The 25,685-nt window shown below is 43.5% G+C and overlaps 1 protein-coding gene across 1 annotated transcript; it reads right to left on the reverse strand.

Moving 5' to 3' along the window:
• Positions 1–1,425: 1,425 nt before the first annotated feature.
• On the reverse strand, positions 1,426–21,864 carry LHX3 (LIM homeobox 3; the record flags this gene model as incomplete). Its single annotated transcript, XM_083595286.1, has 6 exons — positions 1,426–3,275; positions 3,645–3,816; positions 5,954–6,105; positions 7,528–7,730; positions 9,603–9,774; positions 21,795–21,864. 6 exons carry the CDS (start codon positions 21,862–21,864, stop codon positions 2,884–2,886), a joined length of 1,161 nt encoding a protein of 386 aa, XP_083451412.1. The 3' UTR covers positions 1,426–2,883.
• Positions 21,865–25,685: the final 3,821 nt, after the last annotated feature.

Genomic DNA, 25,685 nt, shown 5'->3' on the forward strand with positions numbered 1-25,685 from the left:
CCCCAGCACTCCCCCCAATAGTGACCGGTAAGTGTGGGAGCTTTATGGAGTTACAACCAGGAGAATATTTGAGCACATTGAGCATGAGGCCCCATCAATCTTTTGCTGACAAATTTATTGAAAGTCTTCACGGTATTTGGTCAGAGAGAAAGAGACAACAGACAGAACACATAACCAACAGGTAATATTCAGCATTACAGGTTATGATATACAGGAGTCTGCTTTGAAAAACACAGAGGTTCCTGGAAGAAGGAGGAGGGGGGATGCTTAGAAAATGTCCCTTGAGGGCTTTAAGATGGGTGCTTGGAAAGGGTCTGTCTCCAACGTACAGAAAGTCTTCGCCAGAGACTGTGTTAGGGAAGCTTTTGGCAATCAGGCAGCAAAGAAACGAATTCCTTTGCAATGACAGCCTCACAGAGGGGACTTTATCCCTAGCAAACTAATGAAATATGGACCTTGATTTGCAGTAAATGTTTAAGCTGCCATCCTGGACATACTCTGATGTACATACCCCATTGAGCTCAGACTTGCTTCTGAGCAGACATGCATAGAACCTTAATTGACTCATTGGTTTGATTGCCCAGTTAAAAACCTTTTGCTCTCCAGTAAATAGGACATATGCTTCTCTTCCCCCTTTAGAACTATGTTTCAAATCTTACACACAAATTAATGCAGCTTTAGCAAGTTAATGAAGGAGCTGGCTCTTGCAGCAAAACCAACAAAGGGCCGGGTGGGTTCTTAAGGGACTAGCAACTTGATTATGCTATAAACTTTTACAGATAAAGCCCACAGTTTTATCTGCTGAAATGGATCACAATCCATCAAAGATGATGCCACAATCCATTTGCCCTGCCTTTCCCTGACCAGTAAGATTGACTTCTGTTCTACATCTTTGGATCATCCAAATTTCTGTTTTATTCACCCTGCCATGCTTTTGCATGTTTTCATATTGCTGATTTGCTGGTTTGGGGCTGTGTGTTTTAATGAAATATTGTTCATTTTTAGATAGTTCGCAGCATCACCTTTTTTTTTTAACATTCAAGGATATTATAAACGCTTTTAAATACATTTATAAGCCTTCGAGGTCCAACAAGGCTCTTTGTTGCTGAAGGGAATAAAACCCTTACAACGAATTGACAGGAATGCCTTTGATCAGGGAAGCAGCATCCCATCCCCCCATTATGTGGGATTGCAGGGAAACAGGAAGCCTGTAGGTGAAAAAAGGTAAAGGACCCCTGGACAGTTAAGTCCAGTCAAAGGCGACTATGGGTTTGCGGCACTCATCTCGCTTTCAGGCTGAGTGAGCCGGCATTGGTCCACAGACAGCTTTCCGGGTCATGTGGCCAGCAGGACTAACCACTTCTGGCACAACAGGACAGAAACCAGAGCAAACAGAAATGCCATTTACCTTCCTGCTGTAGCAGTATCTATTTATCTACTTGCACTGGCATGCTTTCAAACTGCTAGGTTGGCAGGAGCTGGGACAGAGCAACAGGAGCTCACCCCATTGCTGGGATTCAAACTGCCAACCTTCTGATCGGCAAGCCCAAGAGGCTCAGTGGCTTAGACCACAGTGCCACCCACGTCCCAAAATTGCAGGGAAATAGGAAGCCTGTGACAATGTAGGTCTCACTCCATTGGCCTCCAGCACCCACCTTCCCACCCAGTTGCCTACACTGCTTGGAGAGAAAGTAAAGAAGTGTGGGGAGATGCGTGGGGTGGGGTGTTTTTTTTCACCTTCTCTCCAATTAGGAAACATGGAGGGGGAGTGGAGCAGTGAAGGCCAGGGCTCACAGTTATTGCAGGGGATTGGATTAGATGACCCTTGGGATCCCTTTGTGTCACCGCCATTCCTGGCAACTATGCCAGGCTCCCTGACATTGCACAGAAGAACCACTTTTAAAAGGAGTAACTTGAAAAAGCACACAAACCCCATTTCCCACTCCAGGAGATGAATGACACATACAGACCACTGATCTCTATGAGCCTATGATAAAATGAGAACCGGTTCTGTAATTAATACACCTTATTCACAGCATGATGGAAATAATACAGCTAGTAGCCTACAAATTAGGGCCACCTTGGCCATAAAAGAAAAAAGAAAGAAAGAACATTGCATCATTGGCATTTGAAAACCTATGTCTTGGGTGCATGCATTTTTTAAAAAAAGGAAAAAACCCATTCTCCCTCCCTCCCTCTCTCTCTCTCTCTCTCATATTCTTTTAAGAGTCTTCTTAGAAGGGTATTTCCTCAAAATATCTCACCTCTTGGAAGTATTCACACACACACACATACACACACCTTTCTTTTCACTGTGGAAAGCAATTTTGAAGCTATGTAATTTTTTCAAGAGCTTCTGATAGGCCTGGGATGGCAGAAAAGCCAGTCCTTCCACTGAGAGATGTATGGAGAACAGTGTTATTTAAAAAAATAGAAACAAAAACAAAATTAACATCCCTCCCCAGACACACATATATCTTATGGAAAGCACAAGGTCTGTTAGGCGCTCAGCCGCACAGCACCCTGTACAGAAGCTGCAACCATCCTTAGGGGAAATACCGAAATTTCCTGGCATTTCCCCTAACCATTTGGTGCCATCAGTAGGGTTGCCTGGCCCTGTGGTTCAATGGCAAGTGGCCCAGCCCAGGAATCACTTCCAGACTGTCAGTCAGGCCCAAAAGGCATCTTGGTCCATATATATATTTTTCCACACATGCCCCTAATATGGGGCTAGTCCTGCAGTTGGGGCAGTGGATGTTGTAGGAGGATTTCCTCCATCATCTTTGCTGGCCGATCCCAACGCCAGTTGAGATAACATTGTCATTCCATTTTTTAAAAGTCTCAAAGGAGCGCGCACACCCTTGCCAGATGTGATGGGCTCCATCAAAACTGGGCATGATCCACTTCGTCCAGCCATGAGGCAGGACTCGCAGGGAAGTCTGGGTAGCCCCCGCTGCTCCCCGTGGAGAGGTCCGAGCTGGGTCCATTCCCTGCCAGCACCCTCATGGGCTGGGGCACTCCCTGTCCACTCTGCCCCACCAGGCTGAGGCCACCATCAGGGTAAACCAGGCTGGACATCAAGGGCTGGTGGCCAGGCAGGGCCTGCAAAGGGCTGGTAGGGCGGAGGTCATGATACTGGTCTGGAACCGGGAGTCCACTGTGCTCCAGGGAGAAGCCTCCATTGCCCCCAGCCGGCCGCCCCAGGGCAGGAGAGTTTTCCCCAAGGCTGCCATAGACTCCGTTGGTGTGGCTGATCTCAGAAATAGATGGTTCATCTGGAAGAGGGGGGAAAGAGAGAACAGCTTTATTTTTATTTTATTTTTACAAACTTTGTTGAATAAAAAAAACAACAACAATCACCAAGCATAACAAATTGGAGGGTATGGAGTTATGCAACACCTGAACCAAGGAGATACAACCTCTAGAAGACATCTGATGTCAGCCCTGTATAGGAAGTCATTTTTTAAAAAATGCTTATTGTTTTATTATGTTTTTATATACATTGGAAGCCACCCAGAGCGGCTGGGGCAACCCAGTCAGATGAGTGGAGTATAAATAATAACATTGTTATTAATATGGAATAGAGCGCCCCTATTTTCATTGGAGAAATATTGGAGGGTATGCAGTTCTACAATTCTATGTACCTGTGAAGGAGACCTCAGCGTCGCTGTCTGGGCCCTCTTCCTGGATGCTCTCCTTGTCAGATTTAGAGTTCCCTCTTGACCGCTTCATGTTCCGGAAGTATTGCCCCCACCTCTGCCTCCCAGCGTCTTTCTTGAGCCGCTTCTCTTTCGCTCTCCGATTCTGGAACCAAACCTGAGGAGGCGGCCAGGAGAAGCTCTTAAATCGGCAACGTTTAAGTGCTCCTGAGAAAGCCACTACCATCCTGGGAGCTGCAATTCACCTCTCACTGCAACATGGACATTTCCCCAGAGATGTCCATTTCTCACTTATTTTTATTTTTCTGAGGGTTGGGCATCTGCTACAAGTTCAAGCCCACATTTACAATATACAAGTTTATATTGACCTTTGAAGTTGTGGGATTCTGTCACCACAGAAATGCTATTAGTTTCCATCAGGTATAGGTATATCTGTGAGTATAGGGCGGTATATAAATGTCAATAATAATAATAATAATAATAATAATAATAATAATAATAATCCTAGCATATGAACTTGATTCTTTAGTGTAGCAGCAACTACACTTTGGAACTCCCTGCCTCTGGATATTTTGGCACCTGCTCAAACATTCATGTTTAGACAAGCCTACCCAGATGCTTAGAAAGTTTTGTACATTTTCAAGTACTGTTACTTGATTTTATCGTTTTATCTTTTTGTAAACTGCCTTGAAGGGTCTTTTTTAACAACCAGGTGGTATTTAATTTTATAGCATAAGCAAATAATATATTGAAGATGCACCACTTTACCCTGGCCTTGTGGCAGTAATTTGTTTTAAACTTTGGGGGGGGAGTATTCAACTAAGTTTTATTTAGAGTAGATATGTTGGAATTAATGAAACTACCTTAGCCATGGTCATTCATTCCAGTAGGTCTACTCTGAGAAAAACTTAGTTGAAAAAAAGCCCTGTGTTTTTAAATTGCTGTAACCTTGTGGTGAAGGGCAGGGAAGACATTGAATAAATAAATATTTATTGGTATTCCTACCTCCAGTTAGCCATTCGTTACCTGAAGGTGTCCAAGCAGTTAATTTTTTATTAACGGTTAATTATCCAAGCAGATAAATAATTTTATTTATCGCTTTTGCATTACAGTACAACAATTCAAAACATGCATGTAATAGGACAAATAGACAATATTTAACAGCACATTTAAATGCCAAATTGCTTTGATGAATTTATTGCTGTGTTTGCTTTATTTGCATGTTATAAGGATTGCAATCTTTTGTTGTTCTTAATGCCATTGTGATTATTGTGCATTGAGCTCAACATCCGTTGTTGGAAAAGCAGAACAAAAAATATCAAAGCAAAGCAAATATTTATATTAATAATTGTTTGTTTGTTTCATAAAATTTATACACTACTCAAAAGTTTTTTTAAAAAAACAGCACCCAAAGCTGTTTACAAGAAGATAAAACAATAAAATCAAGAAAAATCTAAAACATAGAAAAGTAGATTAAAATCTACAACAACTTTCTAGGCATCTGGACCCCTTTGTCTAAATGAGAATGTTTTTAGCAGCTGCCAAAAAGAGTACCGTGAAGGTGCCTGCTTGCTTGATATCTAGAGGCAGGGAGTTCCAAAGCTACCAAACCAAAAGACCAAATTCTTACAAAGGTATAATTATTATGTGGCACCTATATTAGTGCCAATTCTGCTGATTGAAGCAGTCAAGAGGGCGCATGATGGGTAAGGCAATCTCATAGGTAAACTTGTCGCAAGTTGTTAAGGTTTTATATATACTAACACTAACAACTTGAACTTGGTTCAGCAGCAAATCAGCAATCATAGCAGATCTCTGAGCACAGGTGTTATATGCTGACAAGGCACCAGTCCAGCCAGCAATTGTGCTTCAACATTCTGCAGTGGCTGCAGCCTATGGATCAAGCATGAGGGAAGCCCCACAGAGGGCTCAGTGCAGTAATCCAACCTTGAAGTAACCAGTGCATGAACTACTATGGCAGTGCTTTCCCAGTTCAGGAATACCTGCAGCTGTCGCAGTTGGGTGATAGTCGATATTAGTAACATACCAGCAACTATTTTGCCAACCCAGCACACACTCTTCTCTCTCTTTCTCTTTATTTAAACAGTTTATATACTCTTAACTATAATGGTCTCTAAGCAGTTTGCAAAGATGCAATTCAGAATCAGTATATATATATATATATATATATATATATATATATATATATATATAATCAAGCATTAGTTAAAATGCTTGCTGGAAAATGCCTGCTTCCTCCCTTGCCCCACCCGCCCTCAGTTAGGGTCACTCACCTGGACCACCCTCATATCCAGGCCGGTCTCGGAGGAAAGCTGTTCCCTCACATGCCGGGCCGGCTTGGGGGAATTGTTGTATGCATTTTTCAAGGTCTCCAGTTGCTTGGCTGTGATTGTCGTGCGGGGTCTCTTCGCTGTGGACTCTGCTTCTGCAAATGTCCCCAATAGACAAGGCATCAAAGATCCCAAAGCTCCAGGAGCCACAAACCTATGACCCTAAATCAACCCCCAGCCCATCCAATTCTCTGGATTGTGGGTTTTGTTTTTGGTTTTTTGGTTTTTTTAAGAATTCTTTATTGTTTTTTCCATATATCCAAAATAATACAAGCAAACATTTTTTTCCGCCCCTAACCTTGTCTCCCTACCCTCCTCAGAACAAAAAGTGTCTAGTAACTTTTATGCGCATGTCTGTGTACATGCATGCTTTTCCATAAATTTCCAATAGGCGGTTGAAAGCCATATTCCTTAGATATTAAAAATGAAATAAAGCCTGCCCAAACTTTTTTAAAGTCCTTTGTTATGTTGTTTTTCCTTCTTGTTCTAATTTCACACGTCTGTTTTTTTCCAAATCTGAGCTGTCCATTCAATCCACATAGCTCTGGAAAGAGTTCGCCAGTGCTTCATTTCTCTGGTCTCTTTTGAACTAATGGTATAAACAATTCAACATAAATGGGACTGAACTCTATAACAAATCCTGCATAGTAGGAGACTGGACAAGGTGACCTTTGGCATCCCTTCCAAATCTACAATTCTACGATTCAATTCTATGGAATCAATTTACTAATTGTACTGTTCATATTGTACTATTGGAAAACCTGGCAACCTAAACTTGCATCTGTTATTTCTTCATTAATCCCAATATCACATCACCTGGATTTTTTTCCAGCAAGGGAGAAATAATTTGGGAATCCGAATATTTACACACATAGTGAGATTTTTATACCAATAATCAGCCTCCATTAACCCAATAAAATAAACTTTGTCACATTTTTACACAAGCTGGATTTAGTTTAATCAAATAGATAGTTTTATTATAAAAGCGTATGTAAAAATACAAGCTCTGAGGCCCTTGACAAAAACTGAAAATTTATTAAACACAATGGATAGAGGCGGGGGGAAGAGTTAAATGGTACTCTTTATTGCTTAATGTAACTTACGGATCTATGGAACCCCTTCAAACGATATGGGAATCAGATATCAGCACACAAATTCTTCTAATGGATTGGAATAAAATTTAGGAATCAACACCTCCAAAATCTGTTTCCAATTTTCTTAGGGAAACTGACCAAGTAACTCTGGCTCTGCCCATTTCCATCATATACCCCCTGACAAATTCCCCCTGATAGAATGTGGTCCTCAACAGAAAATACCTCACCCACCCCAGGTGTAAAGAGAGGTTGGAGAACTTTCAAAGCAGATAAAAAATCCATGTGACAATGAGTGTGCCAAGACACTCCGTACTAGGGGAGGCAAGCCCCTCAAAGTGAGCACCACTTTGTGACCATCTATGGTGAAAATGCTCCATAAATATTGGAGATGAAATAACAGGGAGCCTTCTGGGTGTGACCCACCTCTCTGCTTGGCTGTCTCGTAGTCAGCTTTGCAAACCAGGCGACTGTCCTCCATGAGGTAGAATTCGTCCCCTGTGGCCAGCTGCCGCTTGCAGACAACACAGGAGAAGCAGTGGAGGTGGTAGACGAAGTCTTGGGCTCTCCGCACAACCTGTGTTGGAGGAATCCCCTGTTGACAGGCCGCACATTTGGTCCCAAACCTCCTGTTTGGTCATTGAAAGGAAGAGAGCTTTAGTTATGATTCTTGCATGGCAGAGGGTTGGACTAGATGACTCTTGGTACCCCTTCCAACTCTACAATCCTATGATTCTGTAAATTAATATGTTCTGATTCCTTCCTTGAAATTTTCCTATCATTGCTGAAGAAACTACATTCCTGTTGTGGTCCAGGATAATTTGCCTTGCGGGGGTTGGACTAGATCAGGGTTTCCCAAACTTGGGTCTCCAGCTGTTTTTTTGGACTACAACTCCCATCATCCCTAGCTAGCAGGACCAGTGTTCAGGGATGATGGGAATTGTAGTTCAAAAGCAGCAGGAGGCCCAAATTTGGGAAGCACTGAATTAGGTAATCCTTGGGATCCCTTCCAGTTCTATGGTTCTATGATGCAAAGAAGATGATCCCATAGTCAATTGACAGCTCCTGGATGTACTTATTTATTATTTACTTATTTCATAAGATATTGTATGCTGCTCAATTGTAAAAATAAAAAATAAAAAAATCTCAGTCATTTTACAAAAAAGATAAAGCATTAAAATGATCACTAAGAAAAATTGACAATAATGTAAGAAATTCAAAAAGTTAAAATAACCAATAGACTAAAGACAAATTAAAACTCATCTTTAATTAAACAACTGCAGCAAAGCCTCTTGAAATAAATCAGCAGGGACAAATTTTATCTCATAAAATTTATACATTGCTTGATACTAAAAAAAAGCCTCACAGCTGTTTCCAAAAAGATGAAACAATAAAGTTACCAATAAGAAGAATTAATAACAATTTAAGACTTTTGAAAAGTTAAAATAATAATAGACTAAATTAAAACTCACACCAACTTTCTCAATGTCTGGAGAGGTTTGTCTAAACAAAAAAATGTTTTTAGCTGGTGCCAAAAAGAGTACTCTGAAGAAGGTGCCTGCCTGATATCAATAGACAGGGAGTTCCAAAGTGTAGGTGCTACCACAGTGAAAGATTTGAGAACTTACAAATGGGGAATTTATTGTACAATTCTGCTGTTGAAGGGGCCCAGGAGCATGCTGGGACACCTTCCCAAAAAATGGACACAGAGTGAAATCTGGAGTCATGTGCATTCATCCCCCTGAAAGTCCATAATGCAAGTGCAAGTGGTACAGGGAGCTGGCTGTCTTTATTCATGATGGGAGGGGAATTCTGTCCATGCCCAAGCAAAATCTGGTTGTTGCAGGTGGATCAGGCCAAAGGGGGCCCATCTAGTCCAGCATCCTGTTCTCACAGCGGCCAAATGCCCCCAGAACCTAGGAACTGAGATAGACTGCCTCTGGACCTGGAGGTTCCATTAGAACATAACAAGAGCCTGGCTGCTGGATTGGGCTAAAGGGAGTCTATGTCATACAGCATCCTGTCCTCACAGTGACCAACAAGCCCACAAGCAGGATCCAAGCGCAACAGCAACTCTCCGGTTCCCCACCACCTGGTGTTCAGGAGTAGACTGCCCCTGGGCATGGAGGTACCACTGTCATCATAAACCTGGCCACAATGAGGACTGGTGGCTGGACTAGACAGGCCACTGGCCTGATCCTGCATGGCTCTGCTGGTGTTCTTATGCCTCCAATGGACAACTCTTTCTTTGACTTTTGCAGGATATGAATTGGCCTGAGTCCTACCTCCAGGCAAGGCTTGCAATTATTTAGTTGTGATTCCTACATTGTAGGGACTTGAACCAGATGGCCTTAGGAGGATTCCTTCCCCTTCTGTGATTCTTTGATTCTGTGACCTTATTTTGTTGCACAGGGGGTGGATCCCAATAGGGATCTCCCCTTAGGAAACGCACTCCCTTGTGGCCCATTTGATCCCCCTCCTCCTCCACCCCCAGGACTCACTTAAAGAAGTCCTCTTTGCAGTAGACGCTCTCCCCGCGACTGAAGCACTTCTCCGCTAGCTGGACTTGACAATCACTGCACTTCAGGCACTTGCTGTGCCAGTGCCGGTCCAGCACCTTCAGGATGAAGCGGTCCACAATGTGCTGGTTGCACCCTGCGCATAGCGGGACCTCTGTCGGGGAGAAAGACACAGAGACACCTGTCAAGCCAGGTGTTTGCAATCTTGGAACGGGTTTGATGCAGCAGCAAAAAGGGCTAATGAGATTTTAGGCCAGAGCAAGGGAAGGAATAGTACTGCTCCATTCTGCCCTGCTCAGACCTCACCTGGAGTCCAGTTTTTGGCACCACATTGCAGTGGGCTTAACTAGATGGCTTTTCGGATCCCCTTAGTGTAGGACGGAGCCTGAGAGGTGGGTGCGCTGAGTTTTTTTCTGCGTTGCACAGGGTGCTGCTGAAATTTGAGAGCCCAAAGTCTGCCACTGGCCCCCTTCTAGAATGCTATGATCCTTTAGCTGTGATTCCTGCAGTGCAGGGGGCTGGACTAGATGGCCCTCATGGTCCCTTCCAATTCTGCAATGCTGATTCTAATACATCAATGATTTTATTTATTAAAAAAAACCAAACCATTTTTAAAGCATTCTAAAAGAAGTTTAAAATGTTCTCCCAGCCACTGATCTCAAATGTTGCCAGAAACAAAGACTTTCCCTTCAAACTCAACGATTCTATGATCCCCCAAAGGCCTTATGGCCGGTAAATACAGTGATAAATACATAAATAAAAATTAAAAACATAATAGAATATTTCCGTTACAGGTGTTAAAAAGAAAACAACCTGGAGATTTTAGAGACATGCAGATTAGTTCGCTCAATTCAGTAATTGAGTGATTAATCTAGGCATGTCGCTCTCCCCTCACTTCTGCCTCTTGCGCGCCCAGTTCTTGAGCAGCCGCACAGCGCCTTGCGGATGGATGCCGGTGAGCCTTTTTCGGGGTGGGGGAGCACAATGTCTTTCCTGCCCCCCCCCCTTCACTTCCACTGGGAAGCGAGCCGCCCACTGGCATCCCCAGGAACTGGGAGGTGGGGAGACAGAGAGAAATGGATTGTTTAAGGAGCAACCCGATCCTAAGGCACGTTGGCTCAGAAGCAAGGTAGCAGGATCATGGCCTTGGCAGACGAAATAAATATACGATAAGGATTCACTCCCCCACCGCGCGCGCGCCCAGTCGCGGGCAGGGTGCAGAAACAAATCAAGGCTCAAAATGTGGTTTTAAAACATCCAGCCCTGCCTCGTTTTTGCCTGGAGCTTTCCTTGCTTTTCCTTCGCGTTTTGTTTCTTTCTTATTTTATTCTGTTGTTGTTATTATTATTACTCTGTTATTTGTTTGTTTTCCTTTCTGGAAATTTGGGTTTCGACGAGTTTCAAGTGCCTCCCCCGCCCCCCTTTTTTAACACAAGGCTGGTTTTCGTTTTCAGTCGCGGCAGTCGTCATATCCCCGAGAGTATTTTTGTGCGCGCTACTGATTTATTTTAGATACTTCCTTTCCTTGAACTTTTTTCTGGCGAAAGACGTCAGCGGTTCAGATGCATTGCTTTTGACACAGCAGTTCGGGATTTTAGGACTCACCTTAAATTTAGGGTCGTGTGTTGTTTTAAATGTTTTTTTAAATACTGGGTTTTAGTGCTGCAACCCGCCCTGGGACCTTAGGGTGAAGGGCGGGCAATGAATAAATTCATGATGATGATTAATCTATTTGACGTTTATTGTTGTTTTAACTATCACAGCCGCATCAACCACAGGAATACACACACACACACACCGAAATTGAGGAACAGCTTCAACCGAAATATGCCTTTACATTAATTTATAGCAAAATAATATGAAAATGAATGAAAACTGTTGTTGTTGTTGTTAATTCGCATTTACCTATATCTATATCTGTAAAATTGAAAATAAATCCTGATAGCACTTTATTTAGAAAATTGAACAAAACATAGTGCATAATTGGAGGAGTGCGAAAAAGAGAAAGTTTTTGTCTCTCTTAGTTCAAGGAGACACTCAACTAAACACATGAAGTGTTGTTGTTGTTGTTGATGTTGTTGTTGTTGTTGTTGGGAAGAGGATCCAAGCTTGAAACCAATCAAGTTTTCCCCCTCCTGGGCCAGAACTTGACTCCACCCTCCACCAAAAAAGCCGGAATGACTTATTTGAGTGTCCGTTTCTACACATGATTTCCTTTCTCTGGGTTCCAGACACGGTTTGTGAGAAGTGCAACCAACAGCCAGGACGGGTCATTTCTTAACCTTTTCTCACGAAAAAGAACCACAAAGACTCTGTGATTGATTCCTGTACTGCTGAGGGCTGTACTAGATGATTCTTTGGGCCCCTTCCAACTCTGCTATGATTCTATGAGTCTTCGCAAACGAAATAAATAAAAAAATACTTTCCAAAACAAAATAACCTTCCCCAAACGAAAATTTAAAATTCCCCAGGTTTAAAATAATAACAGTTCTCCAGCTTGACCCTAACTAGGCTCAAGTCTCCTCACGGGGGACGGGGGACGGTTGGCTTGATTTCTTTTTACGGTTTTTAGTTCCCTTTTCGCCGGAGAGCAGCTGGAGAAAGGTTCAGGCGCGAAAACGCCCCCGCCCCCAATCACAAGCCGATGCATTTACCAGGACGGCGATAACTCAGTTGCATGGAGCAGTAAGACTCTCACAGGAACCCTTCCATCCTTTCTTTAAAAATATGATATTAATATACAAAACAAACCACAAATAAATAGCATAAATAAATAGATTTTCTCCGCTGAGACTAAAACAATCCTGTGTGTACGACTGGCCGATTGGCATTCATTCCCCATTTTACTTTTTAATTACGGGATTATTATTATTATTACTGAATTTTTGATGCCATTGTAAATGCAAACACAACTTAAAACTCAAAATCGAAAATCAAGAACATCTAAGGAGACATTTCTGTATATACCTGAAACCCACTCAGTTTCGGAGAAGGTTACATTATAATATGCTGATTTCCGATTATTGATATTCATTGTTTCTCTTTCTTTATTATAGGAATCAGCTGGCCATGGGAATAATAATAATAATAATAATAATAATAATAATAATAATACGGATTGATAGAACCAGACCATACTATATGATGAAGCAATAAAATCATGCCCAACAGCATGGAAATTATGGGGGGGGGGGAATTGTCCCCTTTTTGCCTTTAGCTTTTAAGATATTTTTTCTAATAACATAATATAATATAATTAATATAATATGTATTATACTCAAACATATAATCAATCAATAAGTTTATTGTTCCAGCCAAAGGCCATGAGAAGTCCGTAGCAATATATTCATAAAATAATGCAGAGCATACATCTATGATATAAACCAACATCCATTGTGTAAGATAAAAATCTGAAATAGATTTCCCCGTTAAAGTGGTTCAGTTATAGAGCTTATTTTGATATTTTTTAGGCACCCCTGTTTCCCTTTTCAGTCCGTTCCCTACGTTTGTGTTCCTTCTGCAAAGTAGTCGTTTATATGATTTATATTAACCGTCCACCCAAATGCGATTGTGCAAATATATATATATATATATATATATATATATATATATATATATATATATGGTGGGAAAGGTCCAATTCGGCGGAGGGGCTCTCCAAATCTTCCTCCCTCGCAAGAAGTTTCTTGGCGGCCCCGATCCACCGATCATTCTTTTCTCTCTCCCGCTCAGCCAACAACACCAACCCCAGCCCCTTTCCGATCTCCCCTTTCCGAGATGGACAGACAACTCTTTTTCGGACGTCTCTCCCCCGCACCCCGAATCTAGAGGAGGGGGAGCAAATCCGAAGACAGAATTGGGGGCGCGCTCCCTTTTCCCTCCTTCGCAATATTTTATTTGGGTGGGGACTTGTCTCCCTTCAGATGAGCGCGCCCCCCATCTTACCTCTGCGGGCCAGGAGGGCGAGGAGCGTCTGGGTGCCGACGGGGGGCTCCATCCTGCCGCACCTCCAAACTGGGCAAGGCGGACGTAGGAGACTGGGGGGCGGGGCGGAGAGGAGAACTGCGAGAACCGCCCCTTTAAGGTGCGCGGTCGGGGGAAGCCCAGCCTGCCCGCTCACGTCCCCGCCCGCCCCTTCAGCACCACGGACAGCGACAGTGCAGCCGGGTATTTTGAAGCAGGAAAGCCGCTCTGAGTTTTGTTTTACAATCAACTTGTATACGTTTTACTAAATTTTACTAAATAAATAAAGGCCCGGCGGAAACATAAGGAACATACAATTAGCAGAGAACTAAAATGTTGTCTTAAAGGTTTCGAAAGAACTAATAAGAGGAGACTGAAATATTATCATCAATATTTCACAATAAGAACTCAAAACATCCCCTGAATGTAGTAGCTTGGCTACTGGGAGTTCCAGCCAAAGCGTTGCCTCCCTGAGTGAGTCCCTGAGTTGGTTTATTTGCTTCACGGTACACCGTGAAGGAGCCCCTTTGGCGCAGAAGATGAATGGGGGCCTAAGTATTCCTGACAGGTGGCCATCCAACCTCTATTTTAAAACCTCCAACGAAGGAAGTTTACGCTTTTTTAAAAAGTGGGGGATCAACCTGCCATGCTGTGGAGAAACTGAGTTTTGGGCGTATCGAGGATCCCTGTTTTCAAATTGGCTTGATTTTCATTCGTGTATTTCTTGTGAGCCGCCTTGAGACCCAGGTGGTCAGAAAGATTAAAATATACATAAACCTTACCTTTTTAAAAAAATACATAACAATAAAGGGTTTAGAAATCACTCAGTCACTCGATCAATCAGTCCTTTTTTTTTTTGTTGCTGCTGAAAGAATCCATCTATCTCGTCGTTTTCTTTCTATTATTTATTAATTAATTTCATATTTATTTCATACAATTTACACACTGCTTTGAGGGGGGATACCTCAAAACAGTATCTACAAAAGATGATATGACTGAGAAAAATTTGGCAGCGAGAGTTTGAAACTTGCACAGAATTGAAACGCTATAACAGGTTAACATTATTTCTATTATTAATTATTAATTAAGCATATATTATTTATTATATGTGTATCCTGACTTTTCCCTAGACTCCAGGTGGCCACAAATTAAAAGGCAGAGAAAATACAAAAAGTTAAAAGCATGCAAAAGAATACATATAAACCAGCCTGACAGTTTCATGGGGACTTTTTGTGATGTTCTGGAACAACAATTTCAAACTTTATGCTGCTTTTAACCAGCTGTGACACGATTTCTTTGGTTTACTATGTTTAATAATAAAAGAGAATGATGATAAAAACATGCAAAAAGTAATCGTTGAAAAGGGAACTGAACTCTTCTGCATGTCCTTATTAAGCCGTTGCTCGGACTTTGCTCCCATGGACGTGAGACCCGTTGATAGATAAAAGGCACTTAGACAAAAGCCCCTGCCCCCGCCCAACTTTCTGCAGCTAGAAATCCTGCCCTTTAGGCTCTATTACTCCCTGAGCTGCTAGTTTTCTAGCGGCAAGGGCCAGTTTTACCAGCGTTATAAATGCCCCGCCCCCACTGGCAGACCCCAAAAGGCAACTTGGCTGGTCCTCAAAGGCACTAATTCCTGCATTGCAGGGGGTTAGGCTAGATTACCATTGGAGATCCCATCCAACTCTGTAGTCCTATTACAGTACCTCCAAAGGTGGTGGATTCTCCTTCCAAAGGAAACGCAGGAAGAAAAAGGAGCGCAAGGAACAGGTGCCCCCCCCCACACACACAAAAAGGACGGCCCTTTGCTCTGGCTAGAAGCGTCTTCCACTGCCCATGGATCAATGGGTGGGGGGTGCCTGGGGAAATCAAGGCGAGAGCCCAAGATCGATGGTGCACAGCAGGCAGGTGGGGTCGAGGAGTTCCCCAGAAGGAGAGTGAGGAAAACAGGCAGGAGAAGATGGATAGGGGTGTTCCTCTGGGAGGGGCCAGGGAGGCCGGACTCCGAAGGGACCTGGTCTTCGAAGGTCCCGGTTTGCCCCTAAGTGGTCCCGAAAGTCCAAGCCTGGCTTTTCCCGTACGCTTTTCCCGTACACAGAATCATAGAATTTTAGAGTCATAAGGAACCCCCAAGGGCCACCTAGCCCGAGTCCCTGGAGCGCAAGAATCGCAACTAAAGCACCCCATGAATCAAACCAGCTATCTGTAATTTTACTTGGACTATGTAGATTGCTGTCAGATTCTATCTGATAACGCTGCATTTTGCAGAATCTTGTGTAACCTTCTTTTTTTTCTTCTTCTTCTTTTGGAAACTAAATACACATTATGTGTGCAGTGCAAAATATAATTTATGTAACATAAACATTCTGCAAGTCTGCTGTGACGCCATGTGGATGACAGCATGCAAGGACTATTGCTACTAATTATTTATTAACTTTATTTACCGCCTTTCATTAAGAGACCTCGGGGCGGCTTATAGCATAAAACAAATAATACATTTTAAGACCAATTTCAGTTACTTTAAAAACAATGTTGCTGTTTTACTTTTGAAAGTATTAATTTTTCCTACCAGTAACTTCATGGTTTTATTCTTCTCATAAACCACTTTGAGGCTTTTAAACAATTTAAACCATTAATCTGAAATGAAGATTATGAAATAAATAAGTGATAAAATTACATAGTTAGTTATTCGGTTTATATCCCACCCTTCCCCGAAGGATATAAATTGAATACTTAATAAATAATAATAATAATTTTAATAATATTAATTTTGGGAAGCAACTGGGGTGTGTGTGTATTTAATTGTTTTAAATGATTGCTTCCCCCCCCCTCTCTGTTTACGCTGCATTTTGTTTGTTTCTATTTTAACTGTAACCTGCCTCAAGTTCCTCTCGGGGGAAAGGCTATAAAAAGGGGTATACATACAATAATACCCATTATTATTATTATTATTATTATTATTATTATTATTATTATTAAATAATATGTTCGCCTCACTGCCAGGCCGATCTCAGCGTCTAAAAAGCGGCATCTCTCTCTCTCTCTCTCTGTTGCCTCATGAGCTAATCTCAGGCCCTTCATACTGTGTGTTGGCAATATGCAAAGTTATTTAAATTTAATTTGCTAATGGGTCGGAGGAAGGCAATTTAATCAGCTAAAAGGTTCCCCAGCTGGATGAGTTACTGCCCGTTATTCTCCAGCCTTTCCTTTTGGGGGTCCTTTTCCTCGAAGGCAGCATCCCACGACGCGTGGGGGAGAAAAGCACCACGACTCTCACCCAGGAAGGGCAAGCTGACCCCACCCCCACCCCAAGAATTCACAACTGGGAGACACCCATGGCCCTCTTTTGGATGATATGGGGAAAGGTGGCAAAGTGGGGAGGGGGAGGGACAGAGGGAGAACACTAGAATCACAGAATCGTAAGGCTGGTAGGGACCTAAAGGTCATCTCCACCCCGTTGCCCCAAAATGTAGGAATTCCATCTAAAGCATCCTTGACAGATGACCATCAAACCTCTGCTTAAATGTCTCCAATGAAGGGTGGGGGTCCATCACCTTCCAAGGGATTTGGATGGCTTTTGCAGTCAGATTCTGCCCACCCCCCCAGTGTTTATTGGAATCACCAGGCTGGGTGCTGAGAAATTCTGTGCAGCCCAAAAGCTTTCCAGTGCTATTCTGGGCCACCAGAAATCCACCATTCTGCTTTACCTTTTACCCCCAGGGTGTTTGCAGCTCCATTCCTCCAATTGCAATCTGGTTTAACTTGGGGGGGGGGGCAGAATTAACTTGTACTCCACCCTGGAAGCTGTTGGTGAAGGATGGGTAATAAGTCCAATGAAATCACTGCATTATGTCCTACCTAAGATTATTTTCAACCTGCTGTAACAAGATTTCTTTCCCTTTATCTTTGGTTTATTTTGTTTATTTAAAAAAATTATATTTTTTGGCTCACCCCTGAATTTCAAATGTGTATTTTTGACTTAGATCCAGCCAGACTTTAAAAAAAAAAAAAAACCATTCTCAGGACAGCAAATTCACTGTCCCATTCCAGTTCCTTAGAGTAGAGTGTATTTAAACAAGAAGAAAAATGGAAGGTGAGTAGCTGAGAGTCTAAGTTATCAGAGAAGGCCAAACATCCCAAACCCCAGAAAATTAAACATGGAGAAATGGAGTGGAAAAAAATCAGTTGGATTGGGGGGGGGAGTCTCAAGATGCCCCCCGAGGCAGAGGTCTGCCTTGCATGGGATGGCATCAAGGCCATAGATCTGGCAGACACTCCTGTTTTCTTCCCTTTTAATTTGTGAAGGCCATTTAAAAGTATTACATGTCTATTGGCAGACCACACTCAGCAGCCCAAAAACAACATCCGCTGGACCCTTGAATCCCATAGAGATTGCCAAAAGGATTTACTCTCCAGGAAGGACAAGGCCAGGAATTGCGCACTATGATTCTGGCTGTCCATCCATTCTATCTGGTGCAGAATTCTCATGCCTAAACGTACACAAAGATAATTGTGCTTAACCTAAGCTACCTTGCAGGGTTGTTGTGGAAATTCAATGAGGATTAGAACCCGGGAGATAACCAGGGTTCAGATCCCCACTTGGGCATGAAGCTCACTGCGGGACATTGGGCTGATTACTGTCTTCTCTCAGCCCAACCTACCTTTCTCATAAGGTGGCCAAGGTGACCAAGGGTCTGGAAACCAAGCCTTATGAGGACAGGGCTCTCACACGGAAGATGGAGCAAGCTTGTTTCTTCCTGCTCCAAAGGGTAGGACCCGAACCAATGGCTTCAAGTTACAAGAAAAAAGGAAGAATTTTCTGAGTGTAAGAGCTATTAACCAATGGAACAGACTCCCGCAAGAGTTGGTGGACTTGCCTTCCTTGGAGGTTTTTAGTGAAAGGTTGAGATTCCTGCATTGCAGGGGGTTGGTCTAGATGACCCTCAGGGTCCCTTCCAACTCTACATTTCTATAATTCTACTGTTTTGGGTATTCAGTGAAGACTAAAACCTGGGAGAGGCCAGGATTCAAATGAAGCTCAATGGTCCATGAAGCTCAATAGGTATGAACTTGGTGGTCTGTCACTGCCTCCTCTCAGCCTAAGCTCCCTTGCAGTGTTGTTGTAGGGATTAAACCAGGCATAGGCAAACTTGGCCCTCCAGATGTTTTGGGACTACAAATCCCATCATCCCTAGCTAGCAGGACCAGTGGTCAGGGATGATGGAAATTGTAGTCTCAAAATATCTGGAGGGCCGAGTTTGTCTATCCCTGGATTAAATGAAGAAAGGGAGAGAACCATTTATGCTGAATTGAGATCACTGGAGACAGAAAAGGGAGGGGGGAATAGAAGGCAATAAATAAATGAATAGTGCAAAAGGGGGCAATACTTTTAAGTCATTTTAAAATTGTACTTTAATGCTGAAATCTGCCCTGGGCCCTTTGGGAGAAGGGCAGGTAATAAATAATAATAATTTCAATTCAATAAGTTTATTGCATTAGGCAAAGGTATTGACAATTTCATTGTGATTTAGCAACCTACCAGCATAGTATTAACACTGTAGTGCAGAACATACAAAGAATCCTAGAACTGTAGAGTTGGAAGGGACCTCAAGGGTCATCTATTTATTTATTTATTTATTTTATTTTCTAAAATTTATACATCGCTTGATTGTAAAAAAACAAACAAATTCAAAACAGTTTACAAAATGATAAAACAAAAGAATGAAGAACAATTCACAACCATACTTTAAAACATACAAAAACATAAAATACTAAAACCAATTTAAATTACCTCCACTCTCTAAGCATCTACAAACAAAGAATGTTTTTAGCAGTCACCAAAAAGAGTTCAGCAAAGGCGCACGCTTCATATCAATAGGCTGGGAGTTCCAAAGTACAGGTGCTGCCACACTAAATGATCAAGTTCTTACAAATTTGGAATGGGTATCATGTGGCTCAATCATTCTATGGTCTTTAAAATGTGTTTGTGGGTTGGGGTGTTGGTTTGTTTTTGCTTTTATTATGTATTTTGTTTTCTCATTTAGTATTTTTATGTTGTGAACAACCCTGTGATCTTCAGGTGAAGGGCAGTATACAATTAGTAGTAGAAGTAGTAGTAGTAGTAGTAATTCCACTGCTCAAAGTGGTTGAGTAGGCATGTGCTGGGTAAGTTGCCCTTGTAAGTAAACTGGTCCCGAGTTGTTAAGGGCTTTATATACTAACAGTAACACCTTGAGCGCGTTGCAGAAATCAGTAGTGAAGTAACCAATGCATGAACTACTGCGGCCAGCCTTTCCCGGTCCAAGCTTAGCCGTGCAACCAGCTGCAGTTGGTAAAAAGCACTTCTGGCAACTTAGGCTTCCTGAGCTTCCAGTAATGACAGAGCTGGATTCAGAAGCACCCCCAAAGTGCAACCTTGCTCCTCTATGGGGAGTGCAAACCCACACAGGAGAGGCAACTCACCCGTTTCTCGGACTCGGGACATCTAAGCCAACCTCCTGTAATGCAGGAATTGCAGACATCCAAATAACAGTAATAATAACAACAGTGACAAAAATATTTTTTTTTTAAAAAATACACTTAATTTGAAAAGCAAATAACAAATGAATAAAAAAAGAATGTTTTTTTTTAAAAACATCAAATTCCTTATAGTGCAAGCCTGACCAACTCTACTCTAAAGTAAGCCTCATAGAGTTAAGCGGAAAGCGAGTGCAGGGTTACGAGGCTCCCAGACCCACCACCTCTGGGAATTGTCCCCATTCATTCCCTTTGTCCTATTTTATTTTATTTTATTTTATTATTTTATTATTTATTTATTTTGGGGGGGGGAGTTTAACTTGGCGCCCAAAAAGTTTAACGTGGCACTCAATAGGGGTAACGTGTGTGTGTATTTCAAGGGATAAAAGGGTCACCTGTTATTAATTGTTATTGTTATTATCATTATTATTATTTCTTTTTTCTGCCCCCACACCCCAAAAAGCACTCCCTAAGGAACAGGCAGGGAGGGCCTTTATGGAGGAGAGAAAAGCCCCCGAAGGAACGAAAATTTTTTTCCTTCTTTCTCCACCCCCCCCCAAAAAAAATTGGTCTTATGTCCACACACAAAATAATTACACCCTTCCCCCAAAATCAGGTCCTCCATTTATTTATTTACTTCTTTATTTATAAAAATATTTATGATTGGCAAAAAATATTTGAAGGACTCCTAACCTACATACCCCGCCCCCCTCCGCCTATGTTTCTTCTTTCTTGCTTTCTTGCTTTCCTTTTTTTTTTACTTCTAAAACGGAATTTCGATTGCTTTTGTACCATCCGAATAGAAAAAACGATGCGCCAAGCGGATTGGAGCGGGGGTCTCCCCAATGGATCTCCAAGAGACACAGCTCGATCCCCCGCCGGGGAGGATGAACTTTGGAAAAGGATTCCCTCCGTCGCTTCTCAGGACAACCCGCCCCCTCCAGCACCAAAAGAATATTTAAAAACAAAACAAAACAAAATGAATGAATGAATGAATGAATACAATGGCATCAAGTAAATAAGGTCGCTGTAGAAAAAGGCGGAAGGAGATGCAAAGCCTCGAAAATTTCCTTACAGGAAATCAACCATAATTAGGAGGAGAAATTAATAATAGTTGTTACAATAGTAAGGATGATAGCCGTGATAGTCGTAATAGCTGTAATAATTTGCAGTAGTGCAATAAAGATGGTAGTAATAGTAACAGTTGTAATAGAATCAGTACCAATAGTGCTAACAGTTCGGAGTATAATAATAGCACCAAAGAGTAGCAACATCCTGACTGGACCCCCGGCGCCTCCTGCGCTGCTCTGCCCTTCTCCAAAGAGCGACTTGAGGCACCTGCAGTCCACCTGCCCTCACCGGAGGCAGCGCCTTCCTGGAGCTCCAACTTCCCATCCCGGCTAACACCGGTTGCCTTATCCTCCTTAGATCTCCCCGCAAGAAGGACATCCCCGCAGACCTGCTGGACGCTGCGCGCTCTGCGGGTTTCTTCTTTCCTTCTCTTTCTTTAAAACCATTCCTTTCTTCCATTCTGCCTCCGTTTCCTTCAAAGTGCTTCTCAACCTTTCCTTCCTTAATTTATCTTTCCCCGTCTCTCTTTCCCCCCTCGGACCCCCAGGCCAGATGGCCGCCCCAACGGCCAAGCCTCCTCCTCCTCCGCGCGCCTCCGCCGCCGCCCCGTCGGGTCCCCCTTACCTGCATTCCGGCCGAAGGCGCAGGCCTCGGCGGGGGCCGCTTTCTCGGCCCGGGCTCGCTCCAAGAGCATCGTGCTGGGGCAGAAAGTGAGTAGAGGTCCCTGTTGAGGTTTCGGGGAAGGGGAAAGGCACGCAAAGACACCCAACCTCAGAGGGAGCTCTGACGGCCAACCTGGAACTCCCGGCGCTGCTGCTGCGGGTCCTTTTTACATTCCCTCCGTGGAGCTCGGGCTGCGTCAGGTCGACCTCTGGCTGTTCCCTGCGATGCTCTGAAGGGTTTTGGGTGGGGGAGAGGGAGGGGGCGACAGGACTAGCAGCAGCCAGGGATATCCCCTGGCAAAGCTTGTGGGCGTCACTTGAGCGGAGCCCCCTCCCCTCCCCAGGGGGCGCTCCTCCTCCTCTTCTCCCCACCTCCCCTCCCCCTTCCCGGGTTCATTTCCCATACCAAGAAGCTTCCTTAACATAACAAAGCCCCCCAGAGCCGTTGGCAAGCCAGGCGAGGCGCCGGAGTTGTCCGCGGTGCTGAAGGGACGCTTGGCGGGCTTTTATCCGCCACGCGGGCTGGCCTCCCCTGTCCGTCCACACATGCGGCTAGTCCTCACTGAGACAAGACCCCCACCCCACCCCGAGTCCGCCTTGTAACGCTTCAGCCTCCACCTGAGTGAAAACGCCTCCAGGCAACCACAAAAAGAACTGTGGTGAAGAACCCTAACGCGTTTCCTTTGCTTTGTGGAGAATGTCACTACTACTTCTTCTTCATCATCATCATTTAAGTTTCCCCTATCTAGGACTCTGCCTGGAGGCGACGGATCCAGGCACCTCAGTGAGGACTAGGGTCACGGTGCGTATTTATAAATTTAGTTAGTTATCCAGTTGCTATTCTGCCCTTCCTCCAAAGTAGCTCAGAGTGCATATTGGCTCCTTCAAAGGAAGGGTGGAATGGAAATTGAAACTGAATAAATAATTATTCCTGGGGTGCAGCTCTGAGGAATTTGCATCCCATTTTTGGCTTCTGAGTGCCAACTTTTTGTCCTCTTCCAGAAGACTCGCCCTTTGACCAGCAGCACCTTCCTAAAAACTTATCTAAAGTTGGTCTGTGAGCACTTAGAAAAAGATGCTATTGATACCTAAGATCCAGCATGGCTTTCTCAAATAACAAACAAGTCAGGCCAGATAAATCTCATTTCTTTCTTTCTTTCTGATAGAGTTACAAGGTTGGTGGGTCAGGGGAATTCTGTGGACTTAAGTTTTGATTTCAGCAAGGCTTTTGACCAAGTCCCACATTGTATTATTGTGAGGCAACTGGTAAAATGTGATCTGAACGAGGTAACTGTTAGGTGGATTTGTAGCTGGTTGACTGACTGAACTGAAAAAAATGTTCACCAATGGTTGCTCATCATCCTGGGGAAAAGGGACAAGTGGGGAGCCACAGGGTTCTGTTCTGGGCCCGTTGTTGTTAAACATCTTTATAAATGACTACGATGAAGGTTTTGAGGGGATGCTCATCCAATTTGCAGATGGCACCAAACTGGGAGGGATAGCTAAAGCTGCAGAAGACAGAATTGGAATTCAAGATGGCATTAACAGATTGGAGAATTGGGCCCAGACTAAGGCAGAAAGAACCAGCTGCTCAAAAAAAGATGGGGAACTCTTGGCTTGCCAGTAGGATCTAGGGGTCTTAACAGACCACAAGCTTCACATGACTCAACCTGTAATACAGCAGCAAAAATAAAAGTGAATGTTATTCTAGTGTGGCAGATTAGCAGCCAAACCTAACAAATGCATATTCTTACTAGTTAGCATGAGAAACGGCTAAGGCCATAGAGCTGTATTGCTGATGCACAAATACTCAGACCATAGAAATACCATTGGTAGAAAGGGCTCTGTGTGATGTCATTTCCCTTCTTCTCCAGGAGAGAAAGTAGTATATTGATACTTCTTGTCCCGCCTCCCTCTCTCTTCCTTTGACCAGTGTTAGATGTAGACATGCCTCTTCCTTGCTCCAGTTTTAGACACATGCCTGAAGCTGGTTATAGCTGTTACTGCTACTGTTGCTGTGAACCAATGCATGATTATAAAATGAATCTTATTTTTAAACTTACTTTACAATTGTTGCCTGATATTTTTGTTAAGTGGGGTAAGAAAGGGGGAGCCAGCTTACTTCATAGCTGAATCTGCTGAAAACAAGGTTTCGAACCCAATTCCCATGCTTTTAATTTTGCCTCAAGTATTTTGAAACTTTGTCCAACCCACACATATAGGTGCCTGGAATGATAAATTGCAATTAATATATACTCTTCTACCCATTAAAACCCATCCCATACAGAGCAGAGCGACCAAGATTCTCAAAGGTATTGAAATCTTATGAGGAACAGTTGAGGATGTTAGGGATGTTTAGTCTGGAGAAGAGGAGAGGGGATATGACAGCCATCTTCAGATATCTAAAGGGCTGTCACATGGAAGATGGAACAAGCTTGTTTTCTCCTGCTCTTGGGGATAGAACCTGAACCAAAAGCTTCAAGTAAGAAGAAAGGAGAATCCTACTAAATATCAGGAATAACTTTCTGAAGGTAAGACTCTCCTTCTTTGGAAGTTTTTAAAGCAGAAGTTGAATGGCAATGTCAGTGATTCTTTAGCTGTGATTCCTTCATAGCAGGGGGTTCAACTAGATGACACTCAGGGGACCCTTCCACCTCTACAGATCTATGATTCTATGACCATCCTTGAATTGAAGGGCACCCAGACGAGACTCCCACCTCTTCCTGGTGGAGGAGCTCAGTTTCATTACCTGGGGCAGGGCAGGGCTTCTATGGTAAACTGTGTGATATTGCCCAGATCATTGATTAATTATGACCATAAATAACAATAATCCAGGGTATATGAGGTGTTAGAGGAGGAGTAATACCTCTGGTGGAGGACATGTTCTGCTCCTTCTGGGATAGTTTGCCCACCTTTGGTCCCCACCCTGTCCTCAAATCTTACCCGTGGCTCCTAGATGCTGTCATCTTGTAACAGCAGCCACACCCCATTAAATTACTTTGACTGGCCGGCTAAACCAGGTGAGAGTAGCTGATGTATCTCAAACCCTTGATGAATTAGGGTAGAGGTTTCATGTGTGTAGGTGTGTCGTGTGAACACTCCCCACACTCCTTCCAGGGCTGGAAATTGACTAGTCTAACCCCTGCTTTGCTAGTAAAATTTTATTACTGTGTCACAAAATGATGCACGTCTAAAAAGTGTATCATCAGCATGAAAAGTTTGGAAAGCTCTGAGTTAGGGACTTCCCCTGCATGCAAAGACGGGCTCCAGCAGATGAGACCAATAGTGGGCAGTGGCGTAGCGTGGGGGGTGCAGGGGGGGCGGGCCGCACCGGGCGCAACATCTGGGGTTAGGGCAAATCCATGGGTTAGGGGGCGCAAATCCACGGGTTAGGGGGCGCAAATCCACGGGTTAGGGGGCGCAAATTACTTGCCTTGCCCCGGGTGCTGACAACCCACGCTACGCCACTGATAGTGGGTCCAACGGTGAAGAAGGCAGTTTCTGCAAGTGCTGTAGAGGGAAGTGAGGGGCAGATGGGGCTCATCAAACCTCCACTGTCTTGCAGGATATCTTGGGGAGAAGAAATGGTTAAGGAGCAAACCCTAGGAGCCAGTGTGGTGTAGTGGTTAAGAGCGGTAGTCACGTAATCTGGGGAACCGGGTTCGCGTCTCCGCTCCTCCACATGCAGCTGCTGGGTGACCTTGGGCCAGTCACACTTCTCTGAAGTCTCTCAGCCCCACTCACCTCACAGAGTGTTTGTTGTGGGGGAGGAAGGGAAAGGAGAATGTTAGCCGCTTTGAGACTCCTGAAGGGGAGTGAAAGGCGGGATATCAAATCCAAACTCTTCTTCTTC

This window comes from Podarcis filfolensis, assembly GCF_964270895.1.
Source record: "Podarcis filfolensis genome assembly, chromosome: Z".
Taxonomy (NCBI): Eukaryota; Metazoa; Chordata; class Lepidosauria; order Squamata; family Lacertidae; genus Podarcis; species Podarcis filfolensis.